General features: G+C 41.1%; 1 protein-coding gene and 1 long non-coding RNA gene across 9 annotated transcripts in view; one reads left to right on the top strand and one right to left on the bottom strand.

The window, feature by feature from the left end:
• LOC105236217 overlaps nt 1-24922 on the bottom strand; it is a 161925-nt gene that overhangs the window by 67987 nt on the left and 69016 nt on the right. The window lies entirely within an intron of this gene.
• IRAG1 (inositol 1,4,5-triphosphate receptor associated 1) overlaps nt 1-24922 on the top strand; it is a 143550-nt gene that overhangs the window by 97982 nt on the left and 20646 nt on the right. For all 8 annotated transcript variants that reach the window (XM_034666562.1, XM_034666564.1, XM_034666565.1 and 5 more), the window contains 3 exons: nt 3464-3513; nt 4039-4146; nt 7085-7149. In XM_034666562.1, the coding sequence (XP_034522453.1) occupies nt 3464-3513; nt 4039-4146; nt 7085-7149 (223 nt within the window). The remainder of the gene's footprint in view (nt 1-3463; nt 3514-4038; nt 4147-7084; nt 7150-24922) is intronic.

Here is a 24922-nt window from a genome sequence, read left to right as displayed (position 1 = left end):
ATTTTTGACTTTGATGGGCCAAGATTATATCTCATCTCATAGTTTTAATTTGTATTTTTTGCCTTTTTTGTTTACTGGACATTTGTAGTTCCACTTTTATAAATTCTCTAATTATATCTTTTGCCTGCTTGTAAGATTGGCATTTTATTAATTTGTATGAATGCTTCAATATATAAAAATTATTTTCTGGTTCTGCTATTTTGGCTGACTGGAAAACTTGAAACTCCTTGACCACAAGTACTTAGACATTTCTGCTGGATAAAATAAAGCAAACATTAGTTTAAAAGAACAGCTGAATCTACAGGAAAAGAAATTGAAATACTCAGATACAAGAAAAGAAAAGAGAACTGAAACCTGCAGCTTCCTTGGGGACACGAGTCAGCTTCAATTATCTGGGCGCTGAGCTTTTGCACTTGCATGCAATATGAGATATCTCGGACACCTATGACAGAGAGTTGACTTTGAGACTCTCATAGACAGTTAAGATTTTCCAAGGACTGCATCTTTAGAGAACTTGAACAAGAAAAAAACAGTTGCCAAACAGCAGAGACACAAATCAAGGAAGTCTGTTTCACTCTGTAGTAGGAAAAATACTTTCTGCTTCCTCGTAGGAAAAATGTATGCCATGGCAGAAGTTGTGGTGCAATATGCAGAGAATCTGAAAAGAACATCACAATGATGTCTGTAGGAACACTGTCAGAAATAAACATAAAGCCACTCTGGAGAGGCACACCCTTCACCCAGGACACACAAGATTCCTCCAACTGAAGCCTCACTAAAGATGATTTTAGAGTATAGAATTATAAAATACATAAGAAAACAATCCACCTTGAACAAGAATCATCAGACACACTAAACAATAGGATTCTATCCTAAGGATTACAGAAAATAAAACGATCGGATAATTTTTTTAAGGTATGTTTAAAAATTATTAGAGGCATCAAACAATGAATCAAAAACATGAGAATAAAATACAATTATCAAAAAAAGAATAAAATAGAGCTAGAAATGAACAGAATCATGGAAATTAACAAATCAGTAGTTTAGGTGTGGTAGTTACTATTGTTGAGATTCCGAATTTTCTCCTTTGGGCACACTTCTGCATGCCCTTGAAGTTAGGTGATGCCATGTGATTTGTCAAATAAAATGTGAGCAGAAGGACATGTGTCACCTTTGAATTGAAGCCTTTAAGAAAATAGTGTGCAGGGGTGCCCGGGTGGCTCAGTTGGTGAAGTGTCTGCCTTCAGCTTGGGTCATGATCCTGGAGTCCTGGGATCGAGCCCCATGTCGGGCTCCCTGCTCAGCGGGGAGTCTGCTTCTCCGTCTCCCTCTGCCTCTCCCCCCTGCTCATGCTCTCTCTCTCAAATAAATAAAATCTCAAAAAAAAAAAAAGAATGAAAGAAAGAAACTAGTGTACAATTTACCCCATGTTTCTTCCTCCTCACATAACAATCATCACTGCTCCAGAATAGAAGTTCCATTAATCTGACTCCAGAGTGAGGAAATGCGGAGCAGAGCCTCTGCCAACTCAGAAGCAAATGGACATGTAACATAAGGAAGAAATAAATCTTTATTGTTATAAGTGACCAAAACTTTGGGGTTGTTTATTATGGTAGCATAACCTAGCTTATTGGTACAACATTTAAATCAGGTTGGGAACAGTTGAGGAAAAAAAATTAGTTAAGTGAAGATAGATTTGAGGAATTTGCCCAAAATGCAGTTCAGAGGGATAAATTGATTAAACATATGAAAGAAATGTTGTATTATAAGATATGGGATAGAGTATAAAATGAGAAAGTTCCAAATATGTTTATTAGCAGATCCACAAGAGGAGAAAGGGAGAGAGAAAATATTCAAAAAGATTTTCCAGAATCTGAGAATTTCCCAAAACTAAAGAAAGACATGAATCATTGGATTCAGAAAGAACAGTGAATTCCAAAAAGAAATAAAAACACATCGAAGATGAAGTGAAAATTTTTAAAGTAACCAGAGAGGAGAGAGAGGATTTACAAAAGACTGATAATTCTCAATAGCAATAGTGGTACCAAAAGACAATGAAGTAGGGTGGGGGAATGGGGTAACTGGGTGATGGACATTAAGTAGGACACATGACGTAATGAGCACTGGGTATTACATAAGACTGATGAATCACTGAACTCTACCTCTGAAACTAATAATACACTATATGTTAATTAACTGAATTTTTTAAAAAGACAATAAAGTTAAAGACTTCAAAGAGCTGAGAAAAAAATAACTGTCAACCTAGAAAAAATATAACCAGCTAAACTATGATGCCAGCTTGAAGGCTAGGTAAAGATATTTTGAAACAACAACTGAGAAAGTTTAACTCTCATAGATCCTTGCCAAAACAACAAGGATGGATGTACTTAGGGAAAAACAAAATTGAGATCAAAAAAAGGAGTAGGATGCAAAAAGGAATGTTGATCAGACATTTGTAAATGTGGGTAAATCTAAACAAGCATTTACTACATAAAACAACAGTCATAATAATATGAGATTACAAAAACAAAGTGAAAAATACTGAAAAGCAATATGAGATTTGAGGGAGTTACTGTTTTAGGGTTTCATTAGGAAAAGAATAGAAATTGTGATTAATTTAAAAATTAAAGTCATGTAATATGTTACAAACTTAAGTGGGCACACTAAAGATTAGAACTAAAATGTATAACTTCTAAACCAATGTGTAGGGTGGAAAGGGTGGGAAGGAAAAAAATATCAGTGAAGTGAGGTAAATAGAAAAATGGAAAAACTAGCTATGTGCTTTTTAAGAGACACATCTAAAATACATGGTTAAGAGGGATAAACATATACAAGCTAGAGGATACTGGTCAAACTGAAACTGAAATTGAGCTTTTAAAAACCTTTCTCTGTACATATTGGTGTTTTCTGGTGGCAGTATTATCCAGGTGTAGTGCAAAAACATTTTATATAAATTATATCACTTAACGTATGCACTAAGATGAAAATCCTGGGGTGCTAGTTTCCTTCATTCCAAATTGTTTTATACAAGAATTACTGAAACCACTCTGTCAACAAGTTTCCATTCTTTACTGATACTGCACATTCTTTGTTCATAATTTCCCTGACTGTACATCTCTTAAATGAGCAATAAACAACCCAATAAGCCTTGGTATTGCTACAAGTAGTTTTTCACACACTCTCCAGGGCATTACCAGAAACTGTACAGTGGTGTCAGGGGGATATCAGAGGTCCAAGATGGGCTTCTCATAGTGCCGAGGAGTTAGGATAAAAGTTCTGTCCAGAAAAGCCCCACTCCGCAGGCAATTGTTTCAGGGGGTAGTGTCAAACACCTAGGCTCTTGGGCTATCCCTTGAGGGCGAGTTCTGACCAATCAGTACCTCAGCTTAGTTTCGGGCTATCCGTTTTCTGCTGGAGCCTACTCTGAAAACTTACCTGAGTTCTCTGTTCCTTCTTGTTGCAGAAGATGGAGTCCCTCGAACAGCGCGGTCCATGTCCCTCACACTGGGAAAGGTATGCATGTTCAAGGAATACCAGGGGAATTACAACGGAAGTTTTCATAGTCACCAGAAAGTCATTCATGCTTGAATCCATAGATGCCCAAGAACCTCTGGACAGACTCTCTAATTCAGCTTACCACACTTGCTAGTTTGTCCTTCAGTCTTCCCTTGCTCATGGTTTCCCTGACTATACCATCCCCCAAATGCAAATGAACATGGAATGATGCATAATCCTTGGTATTCCTATCATTTTCATATACTTTCCAGGGTGTAACCCAGAGACTGGGGTCATTTTTGTTCCATTTCTTTAGGATATAAGCTAAAATAAGAACATGTCAAGAAATCACTCACCACTAATAGAAAACTTGGATCAATTTTGGCCACTCTTTCCACACCAACCCTCAACACCATCACTATCCCAAAGCCAAACTATCCAGTGAATGTAATTACAGCATTAGGAACTAGTAGGCATTTTCCAGGCCTTTCTCAACTGTGGGCGCTCCTCCTTCCCTAACAATGGTCACTTCTCTTCCCACAGAACATGCCCCGCCGGAGGGTCAGCGTTGCAGTGGTTCCCAAGTTTAATGCCCTGAACATGGGGGGTCAAACTCCCAGCTCATCACCCATCCCCTCCTTACCAGCCCTGGTGAGTATGATGATGCCTACCTCCCAGCCCTTTTCAAACTTTCCCTCAGGCTCACTACTATGGGAGTGACCTAGGTGGAGGCAGGGTCAACAAGGAGAGGAAATTCTCAGCACAGATTTTGGAGTATGGGCTCAAAAAGCTCAATACAGACCAGGTCCCATGTCTTCCACTGCCCGGAGGAGAAGACTCAGTATCCTTGAGAAGGTGATGGAAGCTCAAAGAGTGTTCTTTAAAAATGATAGCTCTTTCCATGCTTAAACCACAATCCTCCAAGGTGGGTATAGTGTTTTTTCCACTCTGCAGTAGAATTAAATACCTGAAGGTTGCATTATGTAATAAGTAGTAGGGCTGAGCTTTCAACCCTAGGCTTTCTGATTCCATGGCCCACGTTCTTAAACCCAGTGTTATCCTGAATCAATTCATTGCAGCATTGAGAAATGAAACTACCAGACTGCCCATTAATAAAAGATTGGTTAAATATAGACACCCCCAAAAAGGGGTTTCTATGCAATTGTTAAAAATAACATGAAAAATGTCCATAATTTATTATTAATAAAAAGGAATTTAAAACAGTATATGCAGTAGAATTCTGTTCTGTAGGGTTTTATTTTTAAAGAGTATTTTTCTATGTGTAGACATAGCAAATTCTGGAAGAATATATGTATGTAAAACCATTAATAATGGTTATCCCTGGGCAATGGTAAAACCACAGGTGATTTTTATCTTCTTCCTGATGCCTTTTTTATTTCTATAATAAGAATCTATTGCTAATAGTCAGAAAAAATTCATTTTAATTATTTTAAACATATACAGTTCCTATAAAACAAAATATTTTCTACTTCCCAGGCTTTTGTGGTTAATACTATTTAAAACTTTTCTAATTCTTTCTTCAGTTGCTTCTCTATTCTGTGTCCATGACCAGCACTACTCTATAAGGCAATCTGATTATACAAGCAATAGGTAAAGTAGATTCAAGCTCTGTTGTGCCAGTAGGTAGCAATAGCTTTTTTTTTTTTTTACCTTTTTTTTTTTTTTTTTTTTTTTTTTAAAGATTTTATTTCTTTATTCGACAGAGATAGAGACAGCCAGCGAGAGAGGGAACACAAGCAGGGGGAGTGGGAGAGGAAGAAGCAGGCTCCTAGCAGAAGAGCCTGATGTGGGGCTCGATCCCATAACGCTGGGATCACGCCCTGAGCCGAAGGCAGACGCTTAACCGCTGTGCCACCCAGGTGCCCCTTACCTCTTTTTCAATCATCTTTGAAACTATCCTAAACTCCCAAATCACTCACTAAAACAAAGCAACCTAAAAAAAATTTTTTTTTGAAGGAGCTTAGGGAGGGCTAGTTAGTGTGTTTAATAGACCTATTTCCAATACTATACTAAATATAAGAAAATTATTTCGAAATATGTAGTTGGCCCTTGAACAATGCAGGGGTTTGGGGCACCCACCCCCATGCAGTTGAAAATCTGCATATAACTTCAACTCCCCAGAAACTACTGATGATCAAAAGGCTTACGAATAACATAAATAGTTAATTAACACATATTTTGCATGTTATATGTATTATATACTGTATTCTTTTTTTTTAAGATTTTATTTATTTATTTGAGAGAGAGAGAGAGGATAGACAGCCAGTGAGAGAGGGAACACAAGCAGGGGGAGTGGGAGAGGAAGAAGCAGGCTCATAGCGGAGGAGCCCGATGTGGGGCTCGATCCCACAACGTTGGGATCACGCCCTGAGCCGAAGGCAGACGCTTAACCGCTGTGCCACCCAGGCGCCCCTATGTACTGTATTCTTATACTAAAGTAAGCTAGAGAAAAGAAAATGTTATTAAGAAAATCATAAGGAGACCATAGTCTCTCATGGGTCATCTCCCTCTCCGATTTCCCCTCTTTCAGTTTTCCCTTCCTTCCCCTAATGTCCTCCATGCTTCCTTATGTTCCACATATGAGTGAAACCATATGATAATTGTCTTTCTCTGCTTGACTTATTTCACTTAGCATAACAATCTGAAGGTTTCACAGGGGAAGGCGGTGGGGCAGGTGGGGTAGCCCGGTGATGGGTATTAAGGAGGACATGTGTTGCAATGAGCACTGGGTGTTATACACAAATAATGAATCATGGAACACTACATCAAAAACTAATGATGTACTATATGGTGACTAACATAACATAATAAAAATAATTAATTTTAAAAAATCATAAGGAAGAGAAAATACATCTATAGTTTTGTACTATATTTAAAATCCATATATAATTAGACCTGCATAGTTCAAATCTGTGTTGTTCAAGGGTCAACTGTATATTCCTTTAGACTAAAAGTTGGCTACCAGGGATATGCATTAAAATCACACAAGGTACTTCTAAAACATTGCCCAGGCTTCACCCCAAGATTCAGAATTGGATCAGTACTTGAAATCTCCCCCAGTGATTTGAAGGTGCAGCCAGAATTGAGAACTATTTCTTAGACCAAATCTGTTGTAACAAAATAATGAAGCAGTCCTGGGGAACTTATTATAAAGACATTTCTGATGACTTGGGGTTTTAGTAATGACAGGCATCTCCTGAGGATTATGCTTAGAGCTGTACCTCCAGGGCAGTGATGGGCTATGTTTGCTAGGAGGCCTACTGGTATTTAGTCCAAGTCAGTAAACAGGGGACTGAGGGAAAACTGAGGCTCTGCTCCAGAATGGGGCCTCAAAAATTCTTCGCTCAGGGAAACTTAGGAGGAGAAGGAAAAGGTGCAAGTTGCATGGGCCCCAGGAGGCACTAAGGAATGGAGGACAGGTGAGACCTAATGCCTGGGTTCAGATGCAGATCAGAAAGCATGGTGAGTGGGACAGCAGCAGCCCCTTCACTGCATCATCAGACATAGCAACTCTGGCTTCGTCCCTCCTAGCTGATCTTCAATTGTCTGTCTCCTGTTTTTCATTCAGTCAGAATCACCCAACGGGAAAGGCAATCTACCTGTCACCTCAGCACTGCCTGCACTTTTGGAAAAGTAAGTTTGTTGATTTTTCCTCTTCACTTTGGGGATCTCTGAGAAAATTCTCCCTAACTCATCTTTCCTCCCATCCACACTCCCAAAATGTGATGGAAAGCAAATTAAGTTCTAAGGGAAATAAGTAGGACTCTGAAACCCACAGAGATTTCAGAGTCAGTTTGCAATCTGGACCAGGAAGATGCTGTGGCTGAGTCCAAGGGTACCTCAATTTCAGAAAAGCCCAGAGGAGATGGACACCTTCTCTGTTGGTTAGAATTCTTTGGGCTACAGATACAAGAAGCCCCAACTCTAAGGGACTTAAATAGTAAGTCCAGAAGTAGGGCTTTTCCAGGTATAGTACAGCAGGGCCCCTACATGGCCTCTATAATTTCCTTGCCTGCTTCTGCCCACTTGGTATGTTGACTTTATCAGCAGGCTTATGGCAAATGCTACTATTTTTAGGTATTCTATCCAGACATATAGTATTTAGAAGAAGAGGACTATCTCTTCCCATGCTTCTTTTTTATGAACAAATGAAGAAACTTTTTTTTTTAGTCTTTCTTATCTTGTTAGTAAATTTGGAACATAGTTCCTTTCTAAACCAAACACAGGCTTTGGGAATGGGATTGTCATCATGGGTTTAAACTGTGCCCTGGAGATGGGGTCAGCTTCCCATGAAGCAAAGTGGCTCTCTGAAGAAGAGCAAATTCCTGAGCAAAATCACATTGCTGTGAGGAAACAGGTAGGAGATTGAGTACTGGAGTGGCAATGAATAGTGCCTGCCATGCCTAATTTTTCTAGGCATCTAAGCAATTTGCAGGTCTCTTCATCCTCAGCCAGAGCAAGGCAGGCTGTTTTTACACTCAGAAGAGTTTATAACTTGCTTTTCAAATTCTTTCATTTGCTTGCTGGAAAACATCTGGATCACAGCTGTCATCTCTCAGAACTTTCACCTTGTGTCTTTTCTCACTTGGTAGAACATACACCTTTATTCTTCTTTCTTCTTTGCCTTAAGACAGCTTTAGTCCTTCATTTTTCATTGCTTGAATAGTTTTGCTTGACCTGACCAGGAAAGTCTTTGTTGGGTCCCTTTTCAATACAAACACTATTTCAGAATAGTTTTGCTTGACCTGACCAGGAAAGTCTATGTTGAGTCCCTTTCCAGTACAGACAAGTTCCCAAGCACCCCATCCCCCAGACTCAGCCTGTTTTACTCACCTCTCAGTATATGCAACCACCAACCTATCATTCAGTGACTCACCCACTTTAGTCTTGAAGTTTGTCCAGGAATTCCTTACTTTGACACCTCACCCTGTGTAAGCATACAGGTCCTTCATGTTGTGTACAGCATTTTTGTTTCTATCATTGTTTTCTTATTTTCTTGATCATTACAAAGAAATTGTAAAGGATGACAAACTAACAACCATGTGGAAGTAAGCAAGATTACAAAGATATATCAAGTCCCTAGAGTCATAATGTCTACTCCATGATCTCTGAATCTCTCCAGAAATGGTTACTTGATGTCCTGAGTGAGAAGCACACTAAAATTCTCCCTTCCAATCCAGCCTTTGGGTGCATGAACCCCCTTCTCCAAAAGGGCCCCTAACAAGGGCCCCCCAACAGGGCCCCATTCTCTATTCTTGGCCTACAGAACCAATCAAGGAAAAAGATCTATGTCCTCGGTCTTTGAAAAAGACTCTCATCATGATGGAGCAGGGCTGGACTCTAGAACTATTGCTCATGCCAGCTGAAAGCTTCAATCTGAGGCAGTGGAGATCATCAAGAACCTGAGCTATCCTTGGTAGGAGAAAGTAAGATACAAAATTAAGGACAGCAAGCATTGACCCCAAATCAGAAGTGACAATGAATGAGGATCAATAGTGGTATCACCATTCCAAGAGTTTAGAGCCAGGAGAGACAGGGACAGGTGAGAATTGAGACAAGTCAACCAATAAGCTCAAAGAAGGTATTTGTAGCTCACTCTCTTCTACCCAGAGAGACCACCATGATTTTTACTCATGCTGTGGCTGACTTGCCTACTGGGAATACACCCAGTCTATAAAGACGGCTGCAAAAAGGGGAGGATATATTCAAAAGAGGAGGGATTCTAACACTAACAATAGCTTCCCCCTTCTGGATTTATAAAAGGTACTAAGTGATTTCCATCTGAATTCATGAAACTGGAAATACTAATAGATTGCCAAGAGGCTAACAATGAGACAATCTGTGAATTAAAATAAATTCATATCTTCTGTTTCAACACAAGTACAGTCAATTCTAGCTACCTTCTCCGTATTGTCAGAGAAAAATATGCATTGTAAGTTAATATACATTGCTTTCCAGATTGTTATATTTCACTTAATTTAAAGTGATTTCACATTGCCCCAAGTATACAGTGACCAAGCAGGAAGAAAACAGGCTAAGCATGTAGAAAGATAATAAGAAGATCAAATTACCTGTGGCTACTTCTCAAGCAAATACCTGAGAGCTGATTGCATTTCCCAATGTGATTTGAAAGAATTCTGAGTGTTGCTATTGTAGGTCACTTCATTAAATTGTTCTTCATTCAGAGAGGGTCTAGGGATATGTAGAATTAGAGGCAAATACACAGAGTAGTATTTAAAGTTAATCTTAGGGATGGAAAAAGATGGCGGAGGAGTAGGGGTCCCCTTTTTCAGCTGGTCCCCTGAGTCAAGCTGGATATGCACCAGACCATCCTGAAAACCCACGGAATCAGCCTGAGATGCAGGAAGATACATCTGGATCTCTACAAACGAACATCTCCAGCGCTGAGCATTGAGGTACCAAGCGGGGAGCCGTGAAGCCGCGCACAGATATCGGAAGATAAACGGAAGGGGGAGGGAGCCACTGCACTCAGGCGCCGGGAAGCAGTAGTCTCCTGCACTGGGGAGCAGCCAGACTCGCGGCTGACACCTGCGAGAGAGCAGACTGAGACCGTGAGCCTGGGAACGCTTGTGACCAGACTGAAAACTGGAGCTCCAGAGTGCTCACTGGAACCGGACCAAAACCGGGAGCTGGGGAGCGTGCACCCAAACTAAAAACCCGAGCTCCAGAGCGTACACTCGACCACACTGAAACAGAGAGCTCGGGAGTGAGCGCGGGAACCGGGGGCAGCTGGAAGTGTTAGTAGCACAAAGGACAGAGATGTGCAGGCCCTGGAAGCGAGGGCTGGGACACCGGCTGTGGGGCATACAACCCGGGACACTGCAGGGTTTTTGGCAGCACCAAGAGAAACAGAGTTAAAGAGGCCAAGAGAGCTCAGTGGACAGCGGACTGAGATCTCTCTGTTCTGAGACAGAGGCTAGGATACGGCCACTGCTGCTCTGACTCTCAGAAGAGTCACAGAAAAACCACCAGGGAAAGCCACCAGAGAACAAAAGCCCAGAAATACCAGTTCACATTGTACCCATCCCCATCCCCCCTCGCAGGGAACAGGGAGACTCTACCCAAACAGGGTTGCCTGAATATCAGTGTGGCAGACAGGGCCCTCCCCAAGAAGGCAGGCTGAAAAATCAAGAAGCCAACATCCCTAAGGTCCCTATAAAACAAGTGCATACTGTCTGGGTCCTGGTCAATAATTTGGGCTCTGACAACCCCGCAACCTCTCCTCATCAGAATGATGAGAAGGAGAAATCCCCCCCAGCAAAGAAAAGATAATGAGTCTGTGGCCTCTGCCACAGAACTGAAGCATATGGATATAACCAAATTATCAGAAATGGAGTTCAGAGTAACAATAGTCAAGATGATGTGTAGACTTGAAAAAAATAGAAACGAAAATATTAACGAGAATATAGAATCTTTAGGGGCGGAAATGAGAGCGAATCTGGCAGAAATTAAAAATGCTATGAATCAAATTCAGTCAAAACTAGATGCTCTGACGGCCAGGGTAAATGAGACAGAAGAACCAATTAGTGAATCAGAGGATGGGATGATAGAAGAGAAAGTTAAAACAGAAACTTGGCTCAAAAAAATCCAATCTCAAGAATGTAGATTACGGGAGATTACTGACTCAATGAAATGTTCCAATGTCAGAATCATCGGCTTCCCCGAGGGGGTGGAGAAAAAGAGAGGTCTAGAAGAGATATTTGACCAAATTGTAGCTGAGAACTTCCCTAATCTAGCAAAGGAAACAAGCATTCATGTCCAAGAGGCAGAGAGGACCCCTCCCAAGGTCAACCATGAAAAACCTATGCCGCGTCACGTCATAGTGCAATTCGCGAATATTAGATCCAAGGATACAGTATTGAAAGCAGCCAGGGCAAAGAAATTTCTCACCTATAGAGGCAAAAATATCAGAATAACATCAGACCTGTCTACACAGACCTAGAAAGAGAGGAAGGGTTGGCAGGATATTTTTAAAACTCTCTCCAGGCAGCACGTGGGCCAGTTCCGGTCGGCCCTGGCAGAGAGAGAGAAAGAGAGGAAGGGCAGAGCAGAGGGAGAGAGAATCTCAAGGCGACTCCCTGATGAGCGTAGAGCCTGATGCGGGCCTGATCCAAGGATCCTGAGCCCATGACCTGAGCTGAAATCAAGAGTCAGATGTTCATCTGACTGAGCCACCCAGGGAGGAGGAGTTAAGATGGCGGAGGAGTAGGGGATCCCTTTTTCAGCCGGTCCCCTGAGTCGAGCTGGATAGGTACCAGACCAGCCTGAACATCCACGGAATCAGCCTGAGATGCAGGAAGATACATCTGGATCTCTACAAATGAACATCTCCAGCGCTGAATATTGAGGTACGAAGCAGGGAGCCGTGAAACTGCACAAAGATATCGGAAGATAAACGGAAGGGGGAGGGAGCCGCCACATTCAGGCGCTGGGAAGCGGTAGCCACCTACACGGGGGGGCGGGCGGACTCGCAGACCACACCCGCGAGACAGCAGACGGAGACCGTGAGCTGGGGAACATGCGCCACCAGACTTCTCACGGAACTCCTTAACTCTGGTGTGCTCACTGGAAACAGACTGAGACCGGGAGCTCGGGGAGCGCGCGGGGCGGCTGGCGGTGTTAGAAACACAAAGGACAGAGATGTGCCAGCCCTGGAAGTGAGGGCTGGGACACCGGGTGTGGGGCGCACATCCCGGGATGCTGCAGGGTTGAGCAGCACCCACAGTAACAGAGTTAAAGTGGCCAAAACATCAGTGGAGAACGGGCCGCAATCCCTCTGTTCTGTGACAGAGGCTGAGATTCAGCCGCTGCTGCTCTGACTCTCAGAAGAGGCACAGCAGACCCCCAGGGAAAGCCGCCAGAGAACAAAAGCCTGGAAATAACGGCTCACAGCATGCCCATCCCCATCCCCCCTCGCAGGGGACATGGAGACTCTACTCAAACAGGGTTGCCTGAGTATCGGCGCAGCAGGCCCCTCCCCCAGAAGGCAGGCTGAAAAATCAAGAAGCCCACATCCTGGGGCACCTGGGTGGTGCAGTCATTGAGCGCCTGTCTTCGGCTTAGGGCATGAAACTGGCGTTCCGGAAAGGAGTCCCTCATTGGGCTCCTCCGCTGGGAGCCTGCTTCTTCCTCTCCCACTCCCCTGCTTGTGTTCCCTCTCTCGCTGGTTGGCTCTCTGCCACATAAATAAATAAAATCTTTAAAGAAGAAGCCCACATCCCTAAGATCCCTATAAAACAAGGGTGCACGGCCTGGTTCCCGGTCAATAATTTGGGCTCTGGGCAACCCCGCAAACTCTCCTCATCAGAATGAGGAGAAGGAGAAGTCCCCCCCAGCAAAGAAAAAACAATAAGTCTGTGGATTCTGCCACAGAAATAATGGATGTAACCAAATTATCAGAAATGGAATTCAGAGTAACAATGGTCAAGATGATGAGTAGACTTGAAAAAAGTATTAACGAAAATGTTACTGAGAATATAGACTCCCTAAGGACAGAAATGAGAGCGAATCTCACAGAAATTAAAAATTCTATGACCAAATGCAGTCAAAACTAGAGATCTGATGGNCACAGAAATTAAAAATTCTATGACCAAATGCAGTCAAAACTAGAGATCTGATGGACAGGATCACCGAGGCAGAGGAACATATTAGGGAATTGGAGGATGGGTTAATAGAAGAAAAAGCGAAAATAAAAGCTGGACTTAAAAAAATCCACACCCGCGAATGTAGGTTATGGGAGATTACTGACTCAATGAAATGATCCAATGTCAGAATCATCGGCATCCCCGAGGGGTGGAGAAAAACAGAGGTCTAGAAGAGATACTTGAACAAATTGTAGCTGAGAACTTCCCTAATCTAATGAGGGAAATAAACATTCGTGTCCAAGAGGCAGAGAGGAGCCCTCCCAAGCTCAACCACGACAAACCTACGCCACATCATGTCATAGTGCAATTCGCAAATATTAGATCCAAGGATACAGTATTGAAAGCGGCCAGGGCAAAGAAATTTCTCACGTACCAAGGCAAAGGTATCAGNGACTCGATAAACCAGGAAATCAAAAAACAAATTAAACAATTTATGGAGACCAACGAGAATGAATACACAACGGTCCAAAACCTATGGGATACTGCAAAGGCAGTCCTAAGGGGGAAATACATAGCCATCCAAGCCTCACTCAAAAGAATAGAAAAATCTAAAATGCAGTTTCTTTATTCTCACCTCAAGAAGCTGGAGCTGGAACAGAAGAACAGGCCTAATCCATGCATGAGAAAGTAGGTGATCAAGATTAGAGAAGAAATCAATGAATTAGAAACTAGGAGCACAGTAGAGCAGATCAACAGAACTACAAGCTGGTTCTTCAAAAGAATAAATAAGATCGATAAGCCACTGGCCAGACTTATTCAAAAGAATAGAGAAAGGACCTAAATTAAGAAAATTATGAATGAAAGAGGAGAGGTCACAACCAAAACCAATGAAATAGGAAGGATCATTAGAAACTTTTATCAACAGCTTTATGTCAATAAATTACGAGCCCCACATCATGCTCCTCTGCTAGGAGCCTGCTTCTTCATCTCCCACTCCCCCTGCTTGTGTTCCCTCTCTCACTGGCTGTCTCTCTCTCTGTCAAATGAAAAAATAAAATCTTTTAAAAAAAATAAACAGACCGATTAATTAGGAAGAGATGAAGCAGTGATCAAAAACCTCCCCAAAAACAACAGTCCAGGGCCTGAGGGATTCCCCGGGGAATTCTACCAAACATTCAAAGAAGAAATAATACCTATTCTCCTGAAGCTGTTTCAAAAAATAGAAACAGAAGGAAAACTACTAAATTCATTCTATGAAGCCAGTATTACCTTGATCCCCAAACCAGGCAAAGACCCCATCAAAAAGGAGAATTACAGACCAGTATCCCTGATGAATATGGACGCCAAAATTCTCAACAAGATCCTAGCTAATAGGATCCAACAGTACATTAAAAGGATTATCCATCACAACCAAGTAGGATTCATCCCTGGGATGCAAGCCTGGTTCAACACTCACAAATCGATCAGAGTGATAGATCATATCAACAAGAAAAGAGTCAAGAACCATATGAACTTCTCAATAGATGCAGAAAGAGCATTTGACAAAATACAGCATCCTTTCCTGATTAAAACCCTTCAGAGTGTAGGGAGAGACGGTACATTCCTCAATCTCATAAAAACCATCCATGAAAAGCCTACAGTGAATATCATTCTCAATGGGGAAAAGCTGAGAGCCTTTCCCTTAATATCAGGNTACGACAAGAATAATGGCCCACTCTCACCATATTATTCAACATAGTACTAGAAGTCTTTGCAACAGCAATCAGACAACAAAAAGGAATAAAAGGTATTCAAGTAGGCAAAGAAGAAGTCAAACTGTCTCTCTTCGCAGATGACATTATACTCTATATGGAAAACCAAAAACACTCCACCCCCAAACTATTAGAAGTTATAGAGCAATTCAGTAATGTGGTGGGATACAAAATCAATGCTCAGAAATCAGTTGCATTTCTATACACGAATAACGAGACTGAAGAAAGAGAAATTAGGGAATCCATCCCATTTACAATAGCACCAAAGACTATACGTTACCTTGGAATTAACTTAACCAGAGACGTAAAGGACCTATATTCTAGAAACTATAAATCACTCTTGAAAGACATTGAAGAAGACACAAAAAGATTCAAAAATATTCAATGCTCATGGATAGGAAGAATTAACCTAGTTAAAATGTCTATGCTACCCAGAGCAATCTACACTTTCAATGCCATCCCGATCAAAATACCAAGGACATTTTTCAAAGAACTGGAACAAACAGCCCTTAAATTTGTGTGGAACCAGAAAAGGCCCCAAATTGCCAAGGAATCTTTGAAAAGGAAAAACAAATCTGGGGGCATCACATTGCTGGATATTCAAGCTATATTACAAAGCTGTGATCACAAAGACAGCATGGTACTGGCACAAAAACAGACACGTAGACAAATGGAATAGAATAGAGAACCCAGAAATGGACCCTCGGCTCTTTGGGCAGCTAATCTTTGACAAAGCAGGAAAAAACATCCAGTGGAAAAAAGACAGTCTCTTCAATAAATGGTGCTGGGAAAATTGGACAGCTACATGCAAAAGAATGAAACTTGACCACTCTCTCACACCATACACAAAGATAAACTCCAAATGGATGAAAGACCTCGATGTGAGACAGGAATCCATCAAACTCATAGAGGAGAACATAGGCTGCAACCTCTACGACATTGGCCACAGCAACTTTTTTCATGACACTTCTTCAAAGGCAAGAGAAACAAAAGAAAAAATGAACTTGTGGGGCTTCATCAAGATAAAAAGCTTCTGCACAGCCAAGGAAACAGTCAAAAAAACTAAGAGGCAGCCCACGGAATGGGAGAATATATTTGCAAATGACACTACAGATAAAAGACTGGTATCCAAGATGTACAAGGAACTTCTCAAACTCAATACATGAGAAACAAATAATCAAATCAAAAAATGGGCAGAAGATATGAACAGACACTTTTCCAATGAAGACATACAAATGGCTAACAGACACATGAAAAAATGTTCAAAATCATTAGCCATCAGGGAAATTCAAATCAAAACCACACTGAGATACCACCTTACGCCAGTTAGAATGGCAAAAATTGACAAGGAAGGAACCAACAAATGTTGGAGAGGATGTGGAGCAAGAGAATGCATCTTACACTGTTGGTGGGAATGCAAGTTGGTATAGCCACTTTGGAAAACAGTGTGGAGGTCCCTTAAAAAGTTAAAAATTGAACTACCCTATGACCCAGCCATTGCACTACTGGGTGTTTACCCCAAAGATACAGACGTAGTAAAGAGAAGGGCCATATGCACCCCAATGTTCATAGCTGCATTGTCCACAATANACAGTGAAAAGAAGGGCCATATGCATCCCAAGGTCCATAACAGCATTGTTCACAATAGCTAAATTGTGGAAGGAGCCAAAATGCCCTTCAACAGATGACTGGATTAAGAAAATGTGGTCCAAATATACAATGGAATATTACTCAGCCATCAAAAAGAGCAATTTCTCAACATTGCAGCAACATGGACGGGACTGGAGGAGATAATGCTAAGCAAAATAAGTCAAGCAGAGAAAGACAATTATCATATGGTTTCACTCATTTATGGAACATAAGAAGTAGGAAGATCAGTAGGAGAAGAAAGGGGGGTAAACAGAAGGGGGAATGAACCATGAGAGACTATGGACTCTGGGAAACAAACTGAGGGCTTCAGAGGGGAGGGGAGTGGGGGGTTGGGATAGGCCGGTGATGGGTATTAGAGGGCACGTATTGCATGGTGCACTGGGTGTTATATGCAAGTAATGAATCATGGAACTTTACATCAAAAACTAGGGAGGTACTGTATGGTGCCTAAAATAATATAATAAAAAATTATTATAAAAAAAAGAAAGTTAATCTTAAAGGTTAAAACAGAATAAAGCTCATGATGAGTTCCATAAGTAGGAAAAACTATTTATAGACTTATTCTTTCATTCCTTTAATAATCACCAAGGTCTAGGTATCTAGAATACACTCAGGAGTTCAGTCTAATGGAAAAGGCAGATGGGAAAGAGCCCATTATAATACAATGTGATGGATGATATCATAAGGAAATACAGGTTGCTAAGGCAACAGTAGACAAGAAAATGAGCACCTGAACCCAGATTTGGTATAGGTGGGGGAGGGGAGCCTCAGAAAATGTTTCCTCTAGGAATTTAGTTTTAAAGAGAAACCTGAGGGATGCCTGGGTGGCTCAGTTGGTTAAGCATCTGCCTTCGGCTCAGGTCATGATCCCAGGGTCCTGGGATCCAGTCCAGCATCAGGCTCCTTGCTCAGAGGGGAGGCTGCTTCTCTCTCTGACTGCCACTCCCCCTGCTTGTGCTCTCTCTCTCTCTCTCTTACAAATACATAAATAAAACCTTTAAAAATAAATAAATAAAAATAAAGTGAAACCTGAAAGTTATATAGTTTAACCAGTTATATAGTTAACTGGAGGTTAACTGGAGGTTAACTGGAGGTTAACAGCATTCCAGGCTCTGAAACAAAAAAAGTATGGAGTAGTCAAGAAATAATAAGATGATGGTGATAATCACTATTATTATTCACAGCATGCTTACTTAACGCCAAGTCCTGTTCTAATTGCTTTACATTAATGACCTCATTTAATCCTTACAATACACCCATGATGTAGGTATTAATATCAATGTTAACTATTAATATTAACTATTAATATCCCTATTTTATAGATGTGGAAACTGAAGCTCAGAAAATCACTTGCCTATGGTTACACAGTAGTAGATAACAGAACTCATGCTCTTAACCTCTTTAATGGACACTCCAACTAGAAGAATGGAAAGAAGTGCAGTATGACTGTAGACAAGAGGATGCATTTAAGGGGTATTTTTATTAGAAGTCTTGTGAGCTATTTTGAATGACTTGGTGACTGGCTGGTCATGAAGTAGAGTGTGGGATGGGAGCAGAGGGTGTACACAGAGCAGTTCACTGAGAGATGAGCAAAGCCATGGATGTGAATGATGCAAGGCATTAGTTTCATAAAAGGGGTGATTATGATAAACCACAGAGCAATTTTCACCATAATCGCCAAAATAACCATTTTTCTACATTTTTGAAGCAGCCAGGGTAAATTGCCTAAAGATTTTGTATGACATAAAATATATGAATAACTCCCCTTTGCTGATAGTATTCTGGAATGAATTAGCCCTCCATCAACTAGTAGCATACCCCAGGAATCTGAGGCTGAGTTACAGGAGTAAGGAAGGTCTTCTAGCTCAGTTCCCCTGGGCTGGGCTTGTATGAAGGGGTCAAGGCAATGGGACTGGCTTAGAGACATCACTGAACCCAAAAAGATCTGTCCACTGGAAAGAACTCCAGTCACTTTCAAATATTGTTTACCACATGGAAAAAAAATAGACTCTAACATAATTCCCAGTTAAACAAAACATTTTGACTGAAGGACCCCTCACATTACTGAGAACTAAGCACAATGACAAATTTTGACCAAGTAGACATGAAAAAACAATGAATCTCATTTTAATGAATCATCCCAGAAAGAAAGCATGCAAGATTTCAGGCTGGGAATAGATGCCAAAATCCATCTGTGTTTGGCCCAGAAATTTCCAGGGTGGGCACAGGCTGTGCTCAGCTCCATGTTTAGAGCCATGAATAGAGATTCCTTCAGCTCAACCCAAACACTGGGTTCTCAGGAAATAGCCATTTACAGAAAGGACCTGCCCACTTTACAAGATTAATAGGCAAACTGGATAAGCCACAATGAAGTCAGTGTAACTCAACAAACACTGAAAGGCACTTACTATACGTACATGCTAAGCATCATTATAACTCAAGCACAGTCTCTCTCTCTCTCTGATCGCAGTCATACGGAGGGATGGATAGGTATATAAAACATAAAATGCCCTCTCTCTGAGTTATGCTGTAACAGAGGTACGATGAGGACATGAAGGGAAGGAGAGATCAACTTTAACCAGATGATGTGGGAGAGGGGGAAACACTGGCAAAGATTCCACAGAGGAGAAGGTATTTGAGCTAAGACTTAAAGATTCACAGTGAGAAACTTCCATGTAGTTAGAGAAGATATATAAGGAACTATTAGCTCAGTTTAGGGATCAGGAGATAACAGTAAACATTTTACATATTGTGTGTTTCCCCTACCTCCCCACCCTACTTCCAGTATTAAACCAAACAAAGGATGTCCCAGCCCATCTCACATTCTAAACAAGTACTCTTTAAAGAAGAAAGGGAAGAAGAAAGGGGGGGGGGTAAACAGAAGGGGGAATGAACCATGAGAGACTATGAACTCTGGGAAACAAACGGAGGGCTTCAGAGGGGAGGGGAGTGGGGGAATGGGATAGGCCGGTGATGGGTATTAAGGAGGGCACATATTGCATGGTGCACTGGGTATTATACACAAGTAATGAATCATCGAACTTTACATTAAAAACTAGGGATGTACTGTATGGTGACTAACATAATAAAAATTATTATTAAAAAAAAGAAGCACTAAAAACAGATTCAGGTCCTATTTATGTAGTTTCCCTTTTAAATGAACATTTCAAAAATTTAATTAATTAATTAAAAAGAAGGCAGCATCATAAGCCATGGCCCAGCCTAATAGCAAGAATGGCTGCACTCAGCAGATAGCCTGGAACCCCACACACCACTCAGAAACCCAGGAAAAAACTTTTTTATTATTATTATTATATTATGTTAGTCACCATACAGTACATCCCTATTTTTCAACATAAAGTTCCATGATTCATTACTTGCGTATAACACCCAGTGCACCATGCAATACGTGCCCTCCTTACTACCCATCACCAGCCTATCCCATTCCCCCACCCCCCCTCCCCTCTGAAGCCCTCAGTTTGTTTCCCAGAGTCCATAGTCTCATGGTTCATTCCCCCTTCTGTTTACCCCCCCTTTCTTCTTCCCCTTCTTCTCCTACCGATCTTCCTACTTCTTATGTTCCATAAATGAGTGAAACCATATGATAATTGTCTTTCTCTGCTTGACTTATTTCACCCAGGAAAAAACTTCTATTGAAAGGGAGAGCTCAAGGAGGTATGAAAAAGGCATCTTGACGTGCATTTAGAAGACCATGGTGAGAGTCTCAGCCAGGCCTACTAAGTACCAATAATATTAACTTAGGCAAGTCAATTAATCAACCTGAGCTTGGGTTTCTCATCTCACAGATGGCATAATATTCTGCATGGGTGGCAATTTTTGCAGGTGTCAGACTTACAGGTTCAAATCCAAACTCTACCACACACTGGTTGTGTAATCTTGAGTTGGCTATTTAACCTCTCCGAGCTTTGGTTTCCTCACCTGCTAACCTGAGCACAACAGTATTACCTATCTTATGGGTCATTCATGAGTCTTAAGTGAAATCTTACCACAGAGCCTGATACATAAGATAAATGTTAGCTCTTCTTGATCACTGGAGGATCAAGTGAGGCAATGTATGTAAAAGCACATTAAGAACTGAAGCCCCATAGGTGAGTGAGTTGGACAGGGTGACCAACACAACCTGGGACAGTTGGACCCTGGACAGAAGATCCTTATGTTAAAGGTCGCTGAAATGGGCTTCCTGGCTCTACCAGGGAAAAGTTTTAGTCTCTAGAGAGCAGTGACCTGAGGATAGTGAAAGTTTGGCTTCCTCTGATTCTGCCGTATCAGAGTAATATAAATCAAGTTCTCCTTTAAAGATATAAATAGTCACCTGGTAATTTATAAGCTTGGATTTTTTTATGGATCAGGTTTAGAAAAACCTCAGATTGTTCCCCAAATTTACCAATAAATTTATTATATAACTAACAGCAATGATGATAAGGAGGATAAACATCATTTGTGGAGTACTATATTCCAAAAAGTTTACTTATATTTCTTCATTAATTCCTACAGCACCATCATCAGGTACATATTAGTACGCTCATTTTACAGTTGAGGAACCTAAGTTCAGGAAGGGTTAAGAATTTGTACTTATTGGAGGGGCACCTGGGTGGCACAGCGGTTAAGCGTCTGCCTTCGGCTCAGGCCGTGATCCCAGTGTTCTGGGATCGAGCCGCACATCAGGCTCCTCTGCTAGGAGCCTGCTTCTTCCTCTCCCACTCCCCCTGCTTGTGTTCCCTCTCTCGCTGGCTGTCTCTATCTCTGTCTCTATCTCTGTCAAATAAATAAATAAAAATCTTAAAAAAAAAAAGACTTTGTACTTATTGGAGCTGGAATTTGAACCCAAGTTTGCCTCAGGCAGGTTCTTTTTTTTTAAATGATTTTTTTATTATGTTAGTCACCATACAGTAAATCCCCGGATTCCGATGTAAAGTTCGATTATTCATTAATTGCGTATAACACCCAGTGCACCATGCAATACGTGCCCTCCTTACTACCCATCACCGCTCTATCCCATTCCCCCACAACCCTCCCCTCTGAGGCCCTCAGTTTGTTTCTCATAGTCCATAGTCTCTCATGTTTCACTCCCCCTTCTGATTACCCCCCCTTTCTTTATCCCTTTCTTTCCCCTAACGATCATCCTAGTTCTTATGTTCCATAGATGAGAGAAATCATATGATAATTGTCTTTCTCTGCTTGACTTATTTCACTTAGCATTATCTCCTCCAGTGCCGTCCATGTTGCAGCAAATGTTGAGAATTCGTTCTTTCTGATAGCTGAGTAATATTCCATTGTATATATGGACCACAGCTTCTTAATCCAGTCATCTGTTGAAGGGCATCTCGGCTCCTTCCATGATTTGGCTATTGTGGACAATGCAGCTATGAACATTGGGGTGCATATGGCCCTTCTCTTTACTACGTCTGTATCTTTGGGGTAAACACCCAGTAGTGCAATGGCTGGGTCATAGGGTAGTTCAATTTTTAACTTTTTAAGGGACCTCCACACTGTTTTCCAGAGTGGCTGTACCAACTTGCATTCCCACCAACAATGTAGGAGGGATTCTCTTGCTCCACATCCTCTCCAACAATTGTTGTTTCTTGCCTTGTCTATTTTTGCCATTCTAACTGGCGTAAGGTGGGTATCTCAGTGTGGTTTTGATTTGAATTTCCCTGATGGCTAATGATTTTGAACATTTTTTCATGTGTCTGTTAGCCATTTGTATGTCTTCATTGGAAAAGTGTCTGTTCATATCTTCTGCCCATTTTATGATTTGTTTATTTGTTTCTCGTGTATTGAGTTTGAGAAGTTCTTTGTAGATCTTGGATACCAGTCCTTTATCTGTGGTGTCCTTTGCAAATATATTCTCCCATTCCGTGGGCTGTCTCTTAGTTTTTTTGACTGTTTCCTTGGCTGTGCAGAAGCTCTTTATCCTGATAAAGTCCCATAAGTTCATTTTATCTTTTATTTCTCTNCTCATTTTTTCTTTTGTTTCCCTTGCCTTTGGAGATGTGTCATGAAAAAGGTTGCTTGGGCCGATGCCATAGAGGTTGCTGCCTATGTTCTCCTCTATGATTTTGATGGATTCCTGTCTCACATCGAGGTCTTTCATCCATTTGGAGTTTATTTTTGTGTATGGTGTGAGAGAGTGGTCAAGTTTCATTCTTTTGCATGTAGCTGTCCAATTTTCCCAGCACCATTTATTGAAGAGACTGTCTTTTTTCCACCGGATGTTTTTTCCTGCTTTATCAAAGATTAGTTGCCCAAAGAGCCGAGGGTCCATTTCTGGGTTCTCTATTCTGTTCCATTGGTCGATGTGTCTGTTTTTGTGCCAGTACCATGCTGTCTTTGTGATCACAGCTTTGTAGTACAGCTCGAAATCCGGCATTGTGATGCCCCCAGCTTTATTTTTCCTTTTCAACAGTTCCTTGGATATTCGGGGCCGTTTCTGTTTCCATACAAATTTAAGGACTATGAGTTCCAGTTCTTTGAAAAACGTTTTCGGTGTTTTGATTGGGATAGCATTGAAAGTGTAGATTGCTCTGGGTACCATGGACATTTTAACTATGTTAATTCTTCCAATCCATGAGCATGGAATATTTTTCCATCTTTTTATGTCTTCCTCAATATCTTTCAAAAGTGATCTATAGTTTCTAGGATATAGGTCCTTTACGTCTCTGGTTAAGTTAATTCCAAGGTAACGTATGGTTTTTGGTGCTATCGTAAATGGGATGGATTCCCTAATTTGTCTTTCTTCAGTCTCGTTATTCGTGTATAAAAATGCAACTGATTTCTGAGCATTGATTTTGTATCCTGCCACATTACTGAATTGCTCTATAACTTCTAATAGTTTGGGAGTGGATTCCTTTGGGTTTTCCATATAGAGTATCATGTCATCTGCAAAGAGAGACAGTATGACTTCTTCTTTGCCTATTTGGATACTTTTGATCCCTTTTTGTTGTCTGATTGCTGTTGCAAGAACTTCTAGTACTATGTTGAATAATAGTGGCAAGAGTGGGCATCCTTGTCGTGTTCCTGATCTTAAGGGAAAGGGTTCCAGCTTCTCCCCACTGAGAATAATATTTGCTGTAGGCTTTTCATAGATGGTTTTTATGAGATTGACGAATATGCCCTCTATTCCTACACTCTGAAGGGTTTTAAACAGGAAAGGATGCTGTATTTTTCAAATGCTTTTTCTGCATCAATTGAGAGGATCATATAGTTCCTGAGACTTTTCTTGTTGATATGATGTATCACATTGATTGATTTGCGAGTGTTGAACCATGCTTGCATCCCAGGTATGAATCCCACTTGGTCATGATGGATAATCCTTTTAATGTACTGTTGGATTCTATTAGCAAGGATCTTGTTGAGGATTTTGGCATCCATATTCATTAGAGAAATCGGTCTGTAATTCTCCTTTTTGAGGGGGTCTTTGCCTGGTTTGGGGATCAAGGTAATATTAGCNACTGATTGATTTGTGAATGTTGAACCACACTTGGATCCCAGGTATGAATCCCACTTGGTCATGATGGATAATCCTTTTAATGTACTGTTGGATTCTATTAGCAAGGATCTTGTTGAGGATTTTGGCATCCATATTCATTAGAGAAATCGGTCTGTAATTCTCCTTTTTGAGGGGGTCTTTGCCTGGTTTGGGGATCAAGGTAATATTAGNACATTTGGGGATCATGGTAATATTGGCCTTACAGAATGAGTTTGGTAGCTTTCCATCTCTTCTTATTTTTGGAAATAGCTACAGGAGAATAGGTATTATTTCTTCTTTGAATGTTTGGTAGAATTCCCCAAGAAAACTGTCCAGGCCTGGAGTTTTGTTATTTGGAAGGTTGTTTATCACTGACTCCATCTCTTCATAATTAATTGGCCTATTTAAGAAATCTATTTCTTCCTGTTTCAGTCTTGGTAGTTTATAGGTTTCCAGGAAGGCCTCCATCTCTTCCAGATTGTTTAGTTTTTTGGCATATAGCTGTTGATAAAAGTTTCTAATAATCCTTGCAATTTCAATGGTGCTGGTCGTGACCTCTCCCTTTTCAGTCATAATTTTAATAATCTCAGTCCTTTCTCTTTGTTTTTGGACAAGTTTTGCCAGTGGTCTATCAATTTTATGGATTCTCTCAAAGAACCAGCTTCTAGTCCTGTTGATCTGCTCTACTGTGGTTCTGGTCTCTAATTCATTGATTTCTGCTCTAATCTTGGTCAACTCCTTCCTTGTCAGTGGGTTAGGCCTGTCCCTCTGTTGCTGTTCCAGTTTCTTGAGGTGAGAATATAGAAACTGCATTTTAGATTTTTCTATTCTTCTGAGTGAGGCTTGGATGGCTATGTATTTCCCCCTTAGGACTGCCTTTGCAGTATCCCATAGGTTTTGGACCGTTGTGT

Source organism: Ailuropoda melanoleuca, chromosome 8, assembly GCF_002007445.2.
Source record: "Ailuropoda melanoleuca isolate Jingjing chromosome 8, ASM200744v2, whole genome shotgun sequence".
In the NCBI taxonomy this organism is placed as follows: Eukaryota; Metazoa; Chordata; class Mammalia; order Carnivora; family Ursidae; genus Ailuropoda; species Ailuropoda melanoleuca.
This window is presented reverse-complemented; position numbering and strand designations above follow the sequence as displayed.